The sequence below is a fragment of the Panthera uncia genome (assembly GCF_023721935.1).
Source record: "Panthera uncia isolate 11264 chromosome A3 unlocalized genomic scaffold, Puncia_PCG_1.0 HiC_scaffold_11, whole genome shotgun sequence".
Classification (NCBI taxonomy): domain Eukaryota; kingdom Metazoa; phylum Chordata; class Mammalia; order Carnivora; family Felidae; genus Panthera; species Panthera uncia.
Genome location: NW_026057578.1, coordinates 77,847,635 through 77,863,228, shown reverse-complemented (window position 1 = coordinate 77,863,228; position 15,594 = coordinate 77,847,635). Strand labels below are relative to the sequence as shown.

Genomic DNA, 15,594 nt, shown 5'->3' with positions numbered 1-15,594 from the left:
ACAGCTTCATCAAATCAGTCAAGTAAGTTTTTGCTCAAATCTGAGCATTGAATCTTGTTGATAAGACATGTCAGCTTGATAACATGCTGCTAATCCAGTCATATTCAAAATGTTTCACAGCCTGTTTTTCATGGCTGGTCTTTTCTTTTTAATACCAACTTAGCCGGATATTAAGGTGAGCCTTCATGATACGATTTGTAAGTCTTTGAAGAATTAAAAAATGAAACAAAATGCTAATGGAATCAGATTTATTTCTGCCAGTTTTTTTTCCAGTTTCATTGAGATATAATTGACTTAGAGCACTATATAAATTTAAGGTGTACAGCGTAGTGAGTTGGTAAACATATATTGCAAAATGATTACCACCACAAGTTCAGTTAATAACCATCACTTCATGTAGTCACCAAACTTTTAGGATTCACTAAGATCTAAACTTTTAGGGGTTACTCTCTCAGCAGCTTTTTAAAAAAAATAATATATATTTTTAAAGTTTATTTATTTTTGAGAGAGAGAGAGAGTGAGAGAGTGTGTGTGAACAGGGGAGAGGGTGAGAGAGAGAGGGGGACAGAGGATCCGAAGTGGGCACTGTGATGACAGCAGAGAGCCTGATGCAGGGCTCGAACTCACAAACTGCAAAATCCTGACCTGAGGCGAAGTTGGAAGCCTAACAGACTGAACCACCCAGGTGCCCCTCTTAGCATCTTATACCTTAGCATATATACCATACAGTGGTATTAACAGAGTCATCATGTTATACATTACATTCCCAGTACTTATTTATCTTGTAACTAGAGGTTTATACCTTTGACCACTTTCATCCAACTCCCTTGGTAACCACAAATCTGATCTGTTTTTCTATGAGTTTCTTTTGTTTTTGCTTTTAGATTCCACATATAGTGAGATCATACAGAATTTGTCTTCCTCTGATTTATTTCATTTAGCATAAAGTCCTCAAAGTCCATCTATATTGTTGCATATGGCAGGATTTCCCTTTTTATGGCTGAATAGTATTCTACTGCATATATACCACATTTTCTTTATCCATTAATCTTTTGATGGACACTTATTTTGTTTCCATATCTTGGCTATTGTAAATAGTAATGCATTGAATGTGAGGGCACAGATAATCTCTTTAACATGGTGATTTTGTTTCCTTCAAATAAATACCCAGAAGTTGGACATTGCTGGATTCTATCATATTTCTATTTCTATCTTGTTTATTTTAATGTTTATTTATGTATTTTTGAGAGAGTGAGAAAGAGCAGGGGAGGGGCAGAGAGAGAGGGAGACAGAGAATCCCAAGCAAGCTCTGCATGGTCAGTCCAGAGTCTGACATGGGGCTCGAACCCACAAACTACAAGATCATGATCTGAGCTGAAGTCAAGAGTCGGACATTCAGCGAACTGAGCCACCCAGGTGCCCCTCATATTTCTATTTTTAATTTTTTCAGGAACCTCTGTACTGTTTTCCATTTACAGTCCTACCAACAGTACACAAGGGTTCCCTTTTCTCTACCTCCTCACTAGCATTTGTTATCTCTTGTCTTTTTGATATAGCCATTGTGACAGGTGTGAGGTAGTATCTCATTGTGGTTTTGATTAGTATTTCTCTGATGACTAGTGATGTTGAGCATCTTTTCATATATCTGTTGGCCATTTGAATATCTTCTTTGGAACAATATTCGGATCATTTGCCCATTTTAAATTGGATTATTTGTTTTTTTGCTGTTGACTTGTATGAGTTCTTTATATATTTTGAATGTTAACCCCTTATCAGATAAGTGATATGCAAATATTTTCTCCATTCAGTACATTGCCTTTTCATTTTGTTGATTTATTTTTTAAGTGAGTCTGTAATTTTCATTCTTACCTACAATTACTGAAAGCACTTCCTTTTCCCTGGAAAAATAATTAGATCGTATGGACAATGAACGCTGATTTTACTAAATTTGTACTCGGTTTTATAATCTCCCCCTAAAAAATATTTGTCAATTTCACATCCCTCTCAAAAGGGAGGTGTTCTAATGGGTGACATAGCTTAACAATAGACAGAATCACTGGAGGTTACAGGTGTGAATTTCAACCTGTTACATTTGGAGCTTCCTGTTAGCATTATAGGATTCTTCTTCTCAGTGACTCACTGAGGACAGAGACATGTATTGTAACTGAATTTACACATTACAGCCTCTCAAAGTTATGGGAACCCTTTACTTACAGATTTGTATATAATTTTATGTAATGCTTTTCATTTTAAGGGGTGGGTTTCTTTTTTTAAAATCTCAGTTTCAACTTGGAAAAATCATCATAAGCTGTTCTATTTAGCATAAAGTGATTGACTTTTAGCTCCTAAAATAGTTATTTCCAGCTCCCAGCTGCAGGTTTTTATGTCTTTGTCTGGTGGCTCTGTCTACAGAGATTTCCCACAGGTATCTTACATTCATCTTGCCTGAAACTAGATCTTCCTCTTTGATTTCCTATTTTTATTGGACCATAGTTTTGGTGATTGGGAACCACTTTGCCTCTCCCTCTTTCAGTTGCTACTGAGAGACCTGGAAAGTTTTCTTCCTAAATAATATTTGGACCTGCCTTTCTCCATTCCCGATGGTGAAATGCGAGGTGAAATCTCTATTGTCTCCTGTGTGAGTTATTGTAATGGTTTGACTCATTTTCCTGCCTTGCTCTTTGCAAAGCCACCCATTATATCTTCACTTTACTATTCCCGTTCCCTTGCCAAATCTTAACCCTGAATATGTAGTAAATAACCTCTGATAACGATGATGATCATCCATTTTCACTGATTCCACTCGTTCTCATTTTCAGTGAATGGTATCAAGAGATCTTGGGGCACCTGGTGGTTCAGTGGGTTAAGTGGCTAACTCTTTCTTGGTTTTGGCTCAGGTCATGTTCTCCTGGTTTGTGAGTTTGAGCCCTGCATCAGGCTCTGCACTTAAGTGTGGAGGCTGCTTGGGATTCTCTCTTCCCTCTCTCTCTGACCTTCCCCTGCTTGTGCCCTCTCCCCCTCTCAAAATAAACTTTAAAAAACTAAAAAAAAAGAAAGAAAGAAAGAAAGAAAGAAAGAAAGAAAGAAAGAAAGAAAGAAATCTTGTCACCGACTTCTTCAAACAATATTACAAAGTGGGTATTCCTTTTTTGAAAGTTTATTTATTTTTGAGAGAGAGAAATGCAAGCAGGGGAGGGGCAGAGAGAGAGAGAGGGAGACCCAAGATCCAAAGCAGGCTCCACACTGTCAGCACAGAACCTGATGCAGGGCTCGAACTCATGAACTGTGAGATCATGGCCTGAGCCAGTCAGAGGCTTTGGCCTCCCAAAGTGGCTATTCCTATATTACAGAGGAAAAAGCTGAAGTTCAAAGAATGTAAGTAGTAAGATTCATAGTTAGTAATGGAACTAGGGTTGGACCCAAGTCAGTCCTTCCAAACACTTAACACTAAGCTGTCCTGCTTTCTCCCAGAAGATAACCCCATGAATCTTAGCATGTATAGATCCTCTACTTTCTGATCCCTGTTAACCTCTAAAGAGGTTAACTAGTTTCTTTCAGAAACTTTTCTTTCAGATCATACCAGACTACTAGCTTCAAACTTGAAATCTTTGTTGATGCTGTTTCTGAACACTCTTAGAGCTTCTTCCTATTTTTCCTCCTGATCTTTCAAGTCTTCCTATAAAATCACTTCTTGAATTGTTTCCCAGGTTGGATTGAGTACCCTTTCCTCTGTTTTTTTTTATTACCCTCAGCATACCTCTGTCTTTGCTCCTGCTACATTGTGTGGGAAATTATCTGTTTCAGGATCTCTCTTCCCTTCTAGCTAGTTACTTTTGAAGGTTGTGGTCAAATCTTTGTATTCCCAGCACCCAGCACCTAGGAGAACATCTGGCACAGAGATGTTAAGCATTTGTTGAACCAAAACTGAACTGTCATGATCAAATTAGCCAGATAATGACTTCTCATTTTGGCGGGGGGGGGGGGGGGGGGGGGGGGGGGGGATTAGCCCAGGCTGAAAGCGCTGCCCTGAACTATTAGTGATGAGTCTCAGCGTGAGTAAGCCGTTTTGCCATGCTTTGAATTCCCAGTTTCTAAGCACAGAGAAAATGAGGCAAAGTAAGTAGTCATGTGAAATTAAACCCATGAAGAAGTTTTAAATGTTGAAAACATAGGTCAGTTTCATAGCTGATGCTACTTCCGCTGCTTCTGGCCCTAACATATGCTGTTCCCTTTGTCCAAAACACTTTCCTGTGTCTATACCCACTACCTTCCATGAGGACTTGTTACAAAATAAGTATTCAGTAATTAAATAAATGACATAATTGATATAAATGAAACTTATGGTTATGAAAAATAAGTACTTTCCCCCCTTCAAATGAGGGCACTGATTTGTAGACAAACTCATCATTGCATGTTATTTTGGTTTCCTGTAGAAGAAACACTAGTTTTCTTTTGCAGTATTTGGTAGTAAAATAAAATAATCATAGTTATTTTAATTGCTCCTTTTATTTCATTGTCTATAATTCTTTTGCATGGTGAAATGCAAGGAAGAAATGTTTATTTCAAAATTTATTTTTTTATTTTTTTTAATGTTTTTATTTATTTTTGAGACAGAGACAGAGCATGAGCAGGGGGAGGGGCAGAGAGAGAGGGAGACACAGAATCTGAAGCAGACTTCAGGCTCTGAGCTGTCCATGCAGAGCCCGACACGCGGCTTGAACTCATAGACTGTGAGATCATGACCGAGCTGAAGTCAGACGCTCAATGTACTGAGCCACCCAGGCGCCCCAGAAATGTTTGTTTCAATTAAGAATAATTATACACTAGGGGTGCCTGGGTGGCTCAGTCAGTTAATTGACTCTTGGTTTCAGCTCAGGTCATGATCTCGTGGTTCATGAGTTGGAGCCCCACGTTGGGCTCTATGCTGGCGGTGTGGAGCCTGCTTGGGATTCTTTCTCTTTCCCTCTCTCTGCTTCTCCCCTGTTCTCTCTCTCTCCCTGTCTCTCAAAATAAGTAAATAAACTTAAAAAAATTTTTAAAGAATAATTATACACTATTCACCATGATATAAAATATTAAAAGGTAATTAATTCTATATATAGAGTGACTGGCAGTGACTCACCATTGCTTTGGTTTTGTTAACATAAATTAGTACAATTTTTTTCTCGCTGCCTGTTTTGCTGTGACTTTTGCTGCTAATTAACAGCTGTTATTTCATAAATTCACTCACAACTTTATGCATTATCCCCTTATTAGGGCTAATTGTGGTCTTCTTGCTGCTGTTGAGTTATTCTCTAGCAGAGTAAGCCTATGATCCAATGCAGAACAAACCGTGTTGTCCTGTTTCTTGGAAATCACAGGGTTTATTAACTGAGTAGATGTTAAATTAAATTCTAAGCCAAATTCAAATGAAGACTTACGAGTACTAACTTTGGTATCATTTTAATATCTCTTCTATTTAATTTGTTTAAATCAGCATATACTGTTCTTAATGCATTTAAAGTTATGTCTGGGGTTTCCTTATTCTGCTTTACATTCTTTGGGGCATAGTTCTTATCTTCTCACTTTGCCATGACTTTCAGTTCCTCGAGGCTTGTCTGTTGATATTCATAGCCTCTGAATGCATTTTTATTTACTTTTCCAAAAATTGTTTTTAATCATAGTGGGTGGATTTAGTAGTGCTTTTTCAGTTTTTCAGAGCATCAGGAAATCACCGGTGGTAGTTTATCCATTGTAATCGGTCTTTGCTATTTTGGTTTCTCCCACGAAACACTAGATGCCATGTTCCCTCATTATACTGGAGTCCGTAGACACCTGCATTGCTGAAGTCAGGTTTAAGCCACCTTCAAACTCCAGGATGACCACTATTACTTAGAGAAAGCAGCATGGTGGAGTGGAACAGACCTAGGAACTGGTCAAGAGACTTGGTTCTATCGCTCATTATCCTTGTGACCTTAAGCAAACTGCTTAACCTTAGTGGGGGTGGAGGGAGTGTCTTAATTTCTTTGTTTGTTATATTTGGGGGTAAGACTGGCTACTCTCCCACACTCTTTCCAATATGGGATGCCACTGGGGCACTGGAACTAGTGTATTCCTAGTCACCTTGCTTTAGTTGGAGGTCCAGATGGCAATTTTTTCCTTTCCTTTCCTTTCCTGTCCTTTCCTTTCCTGTCCTTTCCTGTCCTGTCCTTTCCTTTCCTGTCCTTTCCTTTCCTGTCCTTTCCTTTCCAGAAAGAGAGCATGGGTAAGGGGGGAGAGAGAGAGAAAGAGAGAGAGAATCAAGCAGGCTCCACGCTGTCAGTCCAGAGCCTGACACAAGGCTCCAACCCACAAACCGTGAGATCATGACCTGAGCTGAAACCAAGAGTCAGTTGCTTAACCGACTGAACCACCCAGACACCCCCCAGATGGCAATTCTTGGCCCTATACTAGTTCATATCCACTCATAGGAGGTAAAAGTTGACTAAAACTGGGGCACTAGCGTGAACCCCAGTCATCTTGTGACCCTGGAAAGCCTGTGGTCTCAGGAACTGTGATGACTCCTAACTTGCTTCAGGTATGAAAGGGTCATCTTAGCTCAGCTCCACGGGTCCCAAAGCCAGGAAACAACATTCTGGAGATTTGAACACAGATCAAAATTCTTATCCTTCTTGCTGTATCCATTGCTTCCTCCAGAGTAAAGACAAGAACAGTGATGATTTTATCATCTTTGATGGATTAGAGATGTGGCATGTAAAAAGTAGAAATTATAGGAGGTACATAAAATGAAAGAAACCTCTGACAACTATCATGAACTTCTTTTCTTCCTGATTTTTCCAGATATCCTTGAACATAAAAGCCTATTTTTAAAAATATATAAAATGGGTATAGTGTAAAGAATAACTATAGGTCAAAATTCATGTGGCTACCACCCAGGTTAACAAATAGAATGTTGCCAGCACCCCAGAAACCTTGTGTGCCCTTCCCAGATCGAAACCCTCCCCCACTCCCCTGGAGGTAACCACCATTGTAACTTCTGAGATAAGCATTTCCTTGTTTTTGTCATTACTGTTGTTGTGTTTTTTTGTTTGTTTGTTTTTGCAGTTTTACCTTCCTATGTACCTATCCCTACAAGTATAGTTTAGTTTTGCCTGTTTGGGAACTTTATGTAAATGAATCATACATTCTGTATGTATTGTCTAGTGGTTTACTTCTTTTGTTTAGTGTTATGTTTGTGAGATCAATCCATGTTGTCATGGACAACTAGAGTTCACTCATCGTCATTGCTTTATTTTACTCTGTTGTGTGAATAGACCACTATTTAGCCATCCTGTTATTGATAGGTATTTGGGTTGTTTCTGGTTTGGGGTTGTTACAAACTATATTATCTGGAACGTTTTTGTACATGTCTTTTGGGGCACATCTGTAGGACTTTCTCTGGGAATATGCCTGCAAGTGGGTTTGCTCGTCAGAGGGTCTGCCTGTTTCCAGCCAACTGTGATTATTGAATTTAATTTTCACTGGAGCTTTTAACCCATACATCTTTAATGGAAATTTAAAGTCTTTTGTTCTCATCTAAAAAGGTTTGTCTTTCCTATAGAAAAATGCAAGAATGGCAGCAGAAAAGCATTATTCTAACACCCTAAAAGCAGTAGGACTATCTGATGAGTTTGTTTCAAAGAAAGGCCAAAGTAGAAAAATATTTGAGTACTTCAGCAATCAAGAGATGAAAAGTTTCACTGAAGATAAAGAAAGGTAACATATATAAGATGTCTAAATGGTTTACCTTTGAAATAATTCTTACCTACTGGAAAGCATAAAACTGTTCTGTATTTTTAAAAGATCTCTTAACCTAACATATGTGAATTGTTGTAAAACATTGATATTTTAACATTTGACACATTCAGAACATTACATGGTGATGAGGTATCTTGTTTTTAAAGCAGAATAATTTAATTCTGACTGACATAAATAATGAAAATAGTTAAGATGCTTTCAAATGGAGTTTTGAGAGTCAATCAAGGTTTGAAATAAGTTAGTTCCCAATTGACACTTTTATAGAGTTTTCTTGATAAATCGGAGTTCGTACACTTGAGGAAGACTGACTACTTGATGGCATACATTGCAAAGAGTTTGTTGACCTTTAAACCAAATCATTTTTCCTGTGAAAGATTGATACATTTCTTCCTCCAGCCTTAATGAAGAAGAAAAAATAGAAGAAGGAGAGAATGGGGAAGAAAATTATTTTATTGATACCAACAGCCAGGATTCTTACAAGGAAAAAGAGGAAGCTGATGAAGAGAGTGGAGAGGAGAAATCTGTCAAGGAGTAACATGGAATCAGTAGGGTCTCCTGTCTGAGCCCCTGCAGTCAATTACAGCCTTGGGCATTAGCATCTATGCTCGTGGTGTTCAGAACATCAGTGGGAACCTTGTGATATGTACAGGGCTCTTGAGCAAAGTCATGTGTAGCCTGAAAAGGCCAAATCCAGCCAAATGAATGGTTTTTGGATCAGTTAGAGTAAAGCTTTGGCTATTCAGGTTTTTTAATCGCTACATATAGTCTGTAACTTTGATCTCACTTGTATTTTTAAAAAGCATTTGAGAATCACAGCTGTCACAAACTGATTAGTTATAAAAATATATGTTACTTCCTTATTTGGGGTGGAAAAAAATGGCTTAGCATTGAGAGCAGAGAGAAGTATTGGCTTTTGGTGATTTGAAAACATTTTTCTCGGAAGCCTGAATCAATAAATATCTTAAAATTACACTATTTGCCCATTCTTTTCCTCTGCAATACATCTCACAAAATGAATCCTCACACTTGTTTTACTGGGTATTTTAAGTCTTATCTGAGCCATTTTTTTAAAAATAATAAAATACAGAAAAAATACATACTTGCAAATTTGCATACATTTCTGCACTGAGAGTTTGCTGTTAAATTATCCACACTATATCATTACTTTTTCTTTTTATCCCTAGTCTTATTCCAAATTATTTTTGATGTGTAAATTACTGGAAAAGTTTTTATATCAGTATTTTTTTAATTCTGTGTATTATGATGGAAATAATTATAAGCATCTGAGTTATAATCTTAATTGAAGGTAAATATCAACCCTGTTGTGTATATGATGAAATTGTGCATAATAACTTGTTCAAGGAAAATCTCCAAAGAAATTCATATTTAACTCCTTTTTATTTTATTAAAAAAATAATTTTTTAAATGTCTTATTTATTTTTGAGAGAGCACAGTCAGGGAGGGGCAGAGACAAGGGGACAGAGGATCTGAAGTGGGCTCTGTGCTGACAGCAGCGAACCAGATGCGGGGCTTGAACTCACGAACCTTGAGATCATGACCTGAGCTGAAGTCGGACGCCCAACTGACTAAGCCACCCAGGTACCCCCAGATTTTTTTAAAAATATTTTTTTAATGTTTATTTATTTCTGAGACAGAGAGAGACAGAGCATGAGTGGGGGAGGGGCAGAGAGAGAGAGGGAGACACAGAATCCGAAACAGGCTCCAGGCTCTGAGCTGTCAGCACAGAGCCCGACGTGGGGCTTGAACTCACAGATCGCAAGATCATGATCTGAGCTGAAGCCGGACGCTCAACCAACTGAGCCATCCAGGCGCCCCAAGGTACCCCCAGATTTAACTCTTTAATACTTGACCCAGTTGTTCTCAAATTTATATACACAATTGCAGACATATTTTGTCTTTCTGCAATTATGGTAATTTGAGTTTATGAATCTATCATTTTTCCTCTCTAAGCAAATTTTTGTTTTAAAACTTCAAACCAGACATAAAGATGTGATAGGATAAGACATTTTCTTTTCTAAAAACAACCTCTTTTAAAGAGGATGAACTAGGGGCGCCTGCATGGCTCAGTGAGTAAAGCTTCCGACTTTGGCTCAGGTCATGATCTTGCACTCTGTGAGTTCAAGCCCTGTGTCAGGCTTTGCGCTGACAGCTCAGAGCCTGGAGCCTGCTTCAAATTCTGTCTCCCTCTCTCTCTGCCCCTCCCCGACTCATGCTCTGTCTCTCTGTCTCTCTCTCTTTCTCTCTCTGTCTCTCTCTCTTTCAAAATTAAACATTAAAAAAAAATTTTTTTTTAAAGATGAACTAATTAAGGTGTATAGAATAGCAGTGATTCCCAACTGGAAATTTATGCTTTTAATTAAGATAAAAGGTGATTTTTCTCAAGGGCACATGTTTACTTATAATCCCTTTCCTATCATTTGTTCCAAAACTATTTGTCACTATAATTAGATTGTAAACTCTTTGAGAGTTGGCACCATTTTAAAATTCATTTTGTATTCCTTTAATATTTTGTACAGGATTGTGCATATGGTAAGCACTTAATAAAGGCTTGAATAAGTAGATGAATATGGTTTTTAATTATAATTATTTTGGCATGAGTACACAAGGGATTTAAAGCATCTCCTTTCTAATTTATTGAAAGCCTGTGAAACACAATCCACATGTTGTAATATTTAAAACATGACTTGCTTCCAAGGATTTTCTCCTCATTCTGTCCCTTCTCAGTTTCATGGGGACACTGTGGGACTTGGTTTTAGTACCAATGTTCAGCTTTCTTTTCTTTAAAAATGGGAATAATGTCTATTTGGGTAGCTGTAGGAGGGACTGGATGAAATCATGTATGGAAAAAGCTCTTTGGAAACCAGGCTACTCAAATGATAATGTCAGAAGACAGAATATTCCTGAATAAACTTTTAACTTTAACTAACCATACTTTTATTTCAACTAGCTACAAAATGATTTAAGTATTGTATTAGAAATGATGTTTGGGGGTGCCTGTCTGGCTCAGTTGGTGGAATGTGCAACTGTTGATCTCAGGGTATGAGTTTGAGTCCCATGTTGGGTGTGGAGATGACTAAAAACAAATAAACTTGAAAAAAAAATGTTTGAGCCATTTTTTTAAAGACAGTAGTCTGGTAAACATGGAGCCAAACTTAAAAGACACTGGCTTTTAAGACACAGTTTCAAATCTGTATGTAAAATCACAATTTTTCTTTTAGAAGACATCAAATTGATAGCTGCTGGAAGATTTCTTTAGTGTGTGGCATTACACAGTGGTGGGCACAAATCAGTCTTTAAAAACATATATATATATAAATTTTGTTTGTTTATTTTTGAGAGAGAGCAGGGGAGGGGCAGAGAGAGAGGGAGACAGAATCAATCTCTGGCAGACTCTGTGCTGCCAACACAGAGTCTGACACGAGACTTGAACTCAGAAACTGTGAGATCATGACCTGAGCTGAAAACAAGAGTCAGACGCTTAGCCAACTGAGCCACCCAGGTGCCCCATGAGTCAGTCTTAATGATTAAGTCAAATAAAGTTTTCACGTGGTAGGTAACTGGAAATGTTGTGCATTTGGATCATCAGAATTTGCTCCACAATTCTATTCACTTATAGGATTGTCTGTTATTCATGATTAGCCAAGCATCAAGAAGGTGATCTTTTCCCCTTAAATAAGAAGAATATTACTGGGTTACCTACTGACCTCAAACACATATTTCTTCAGAAGAAATCATCTGGGTAATGGAGGATTAAGTGATTCTCTCTCTATATATATATATACATACACTTAATATAATTAATATACTTATATAGTATATATAATTATACTTAATATAATTAATATACATACTAAATTTTTATATTCATATAATATATAGTATATTTAAATTTATACTGTGTATACTGCATGGCACACACATATGTAGATGTATATGTATGTAGAAAAATTGAGAAATTTTAGCCACTCCTGGTGGCTCAGTCAGTTGAATGTCACACTTCAGCTCAAGTCCTGACCTCATAGTTCGTGAGTTCAAGGCCTGCATCAGGCTGGCTGCTGTCAGTGTGGAGCCTGCTTTGGATCCTCTGTCCTCCTCTCTCTCTGCCCCTCTCCCACTTGCGCTTGCTCTCCTCTCTCAAAAATATATTTTTTTTAAATTACTTTTACTCCCTTTATTAGACTATACAATAAAACAAATTCACATACCTTTAAGGATACCAGGCATTCTATCCATGGACAATATTTTTAAAGTTATCTCTAATAATTTGAGAGTAGCAAAGATTTCAATATTTAGACCTAGGCAATAAAAATCATAAGTGTTGGGGCACCTGAGTGGCTCAATCGGTTGAGCATCCAACTTCAGCTCAGGTCATGATCTCACGGCTTGTGAGTTCGATCCCCGTGTCGGGCTCTGTACTGACAGCTCGGAGTCTGGAGACTGCTTCAGATTCTGTGTTTCCCTCTCTCTCTGCCCCTCCCCTGCTCATGCTCTCTTTCTGTCTCAAAAATAAATAAACATTACAAAAAAATTTTTTTATAATCATAAGTGTTAAAATATTGCCTTACTGCTTAAAATTTTTTTTTTTTTTTTTTTACCCTTCTCCACCATCATATGCCTATGTGTAGATGTGTGTTCTCAGTGGTTGTTTCAGAAGGAAACAACGTCTTATGAAATGAACTTTTAGTCAGTAAAATTTTATCAGTATATTAAGGTCTAAAGAAAGTGATTACCTTGTCCTAAATGCTCTAGGTATTCTCAATTTTTACAGCTTATGAGTTATCCTGATGTGGTCTGTGGTTGGCCAATTTACCTGCATCATCTTTTAGAAAAGTTAAAAGGGTAACTTTCATAGACATTTTTTTGTTTGTTTCTACAGAGGAAAATAATCCAGGGTCCCAGTATACAGTATGTTCTTTTAATTCTACTTTAAAAAAAAATCCCAATATCCGGAATCTGCTTAGCAACTAATATAGATTGAATAAATGAAAGAACAAAACCATGGTTTGTAAGATTTCCTAACATTGAAAGCAGATATGTTAATATTTAGAATATCTACTTCTCTAGTTATTTTGTTATTTTTTTAGTCTTTTTTGTTTTATTGTAATAAGGTCTATGTTGAGCTCTGTATAAGTTTAAGGTATACAGCATAATGACCTCCATATATTGTGAAATAACTACCACAATAAGTTAACACTCATATGAATACAAAAAAAAAAGTTTTTTTTTTCTTTGTGTTGAGAACTTTTAGGATTTACCCTCTTAGCAACATTCAAATATACCATATAGTACTGTTAACTATAGTCACCATATGCATTATATCCCCAGTACTTATAGCTGGAAGTTTGTACATTAAAATTTTTTTTTAATATTTATTTATTTTTGAGAGAGAGAGACAGAGCATGAGTGGGGAAGAGGCAGAGAGTGAGGGAGACATAGGATCTGAAGCAGACTGCAGGCTCTGAACTGTTAGCAGAGAGCCCAACACAAGGCTCGAACCCACGAGCCATGAGATCATGACCTGAGCTGAAGTTGGACACTCAACCGAGCCACCCAGGTGCCCCTGGAAAGTTTGTACCTTTTGGCCAGCTTTCTCCAATTCCCCCACCATCTACTTTTGTTCTTTCTGTAAAAACCAAGACTTTGTGGTCTTTACCAAGTTCTAAATCTCAGTAAGAGAAGGAGATAAAAATTTGAGAATAAAAATAATAAAATCTGACATATAACTGTCAAGAGTCAAGAAATAATATATGTGTTTATATTTAACTCTGAAAAGATGGTATTACCAAAAAGTGGGAGCAGAATTTGCCTCTGGAAACAGTCTGGGTGTGGGCAGTGAAAGACTTATTTTTTTTTGTTTTGTTTTCCTTTTCAAAATATATTGAAGAAAAATATAAATGAGTCTTTATCCTTGTTCGAAGCAATTTTCTAGTCATAGATTTAGAGTATCCTGGTATCAAGAAAAGAGTAAAACACCTATCTTTTCTTGGTACTAAAAAAAAAAAACTTTATTATAAAATATTTTGGGCATATACAAAAGTGGAGTGAATGGTCACAAACCCCACATCCCCATCAGCCAATTGTCAATAATTATCCACTCACAATTATTTCTTCTATACTCCCATCCACTACTCCCTAATTGTTTTGCAGCAAATCATAGTCATATTTCATGTGTACATATTCCAGTATGTATCTTGAAAAGGTAAAAACTCGGGGCGCCTGGGTGGCTCATTCGGTTAAGCATCTGACTTCAGCTCAGATCATGATCTCGCAGTTTGTGGGTTCGAGCCCCGCATCGGGCTCTGTGCTGACAGCTCAGAGCCTGGAACCTGCTTCAGATTCTTTGTCTCCCTCTCTCTATGCCCCTCCCCCACTTGCACTGTGTCCCTCTCCCTCTCAAAAATAAATGAACATTTTTTCAAAATTGAAAAGGTAAAAACCCTCCCTGTAAAATAATTTTCATGCCTTAACACACATACAAAATGCATAATTCCTTAATACCAGTTATCTACTAGTGTTCACATTTAACCTATTGTCTTACACATTTTATAGTCTATTTGAATCAGGATCCAAACACTGCAGTTGGTTAATAAGTCTCTGAAGTCTCTTTTAAATACATCTCTTTTTTACTTACAATTTTGTTGGTGAACAGACCAGGTCCTTTTTTGTCCTGTAGAGTATCCCACTATGAATTTCGTCATTTAATGTGTTCCTCTGTTCTTTGTAAATTTTTTTAATGTTTTTATTTATTTTTAAAAGAGAGAGCATGGGCATGGTAGGGACACAGAGAAGGAGACACAGAATCCGAAGCAGGCTCCAGGCTCCAAGCTGTCAGCACAGAGCCCAGTGCGGGGCTTGAACTCATGGACTGTGAGATGCTGACCTGAGATGAAGTTGGACACTTAACTGACTGAGTGACACAGGCACCCCTGCTCCTTTGTTCTTTGTCTTTCCTATAAATTAGTAGTTACATCTAGGCTTGATCAGATTCATATTTGATGTTTATTTATTTAATTTGAGAGAGTATGTGTGCATGAGCAAGGATGGGCAGAGAAAGAGGGAGAGAGAGAGAATCCCAAGCAGGCTTTGTGCTGTCAGCGCAGAGCCCAATGCTGGGCTCCATCCCATGAACCGTGAGATCATGACCTGAGCCAAAACCAAGAGTTAGATGCTCTACTGACTAAGCCCCATATTTGATGTTTTTGACAAGAATACTTCATAGGTGGTGGTGATATCTAATGATCTTTCCTTTGGCAATGTGATCCACCATTGCTGATTGTTGCTACAATTCCTCATGCCATTGTCTCTTCACTTGCTTTGGTTATCTGAAGCTCTCATCTCTGGTAGATTCCTTAGGGGAGGGCTTATGGAGGGAATATTCTCTGATTCCTTAACATTTTCGCAACTGCTTGTCTATGGTGTTCATATTTGAAAATCAATTTGGCTGGATATAAAAGCTTTATCTCATAAAGTGTCTTAAATATGTCTCTGTTGTCTTCTGGAATAAAATATCATATGGTCTGATAGAAATCTTATTTTCTTGCCCTTGTATATAACTTTGTCTTTTTGCCTGATAGCCAAATTTTTTGTTTTCGTTGAAGTCCAATACTTTTACTATACTGCATCTCAGTGTTGGCTTCCTGACCCAGTTTCCCCAGGTATATGGTGTGCCTTTTTCTTTTTTTAAGTTTATTTTTTTTTTAGTAACCTCTGTACCCAACCTGGGGCTCAAACTCACAACAACTCAAGAGTCACATGTTCTGACTGACCCAGCCGGGCGCCCCTGTGGTGTACCTTTTT

General features: G+C 37.6%; 1 protein-coding gene across 6 annotated transcripts in view; it reads left to right on the top strand.

The window, feature by feature from the left end:
• Window positions 1-15,594, top strand: part of FAM161A (FAM161 centrosomal protein A) — a 48,984-nt gene that overhangs the window by 23,755 nt on the left and 9,635 nt on the right. For 4 of the 6 annotated variants that reach the window (XR_007461972.1, XM_049650268.1, XM_049650266.1 and 1 more), the window contains one exon: window positions 7,580-7,734. Coding sequence is in view for 5 of the 6 variants with exons in the window: in XM_049650268.1 (XP_049506225.1) it covers window positions 7,580-7,734 (155 nt within the window). In the remaining variant the exon portion in view is untranslated. Of the gene's footprint in view, window positions 1-7,579; window positions 7,735-8,172; window positions 10,359-15,594 lie in introns of those variants that run through there. The other 2 variants (XM_049650270.1, XM_049650269.1) reach the window with 1 other exon arrangement.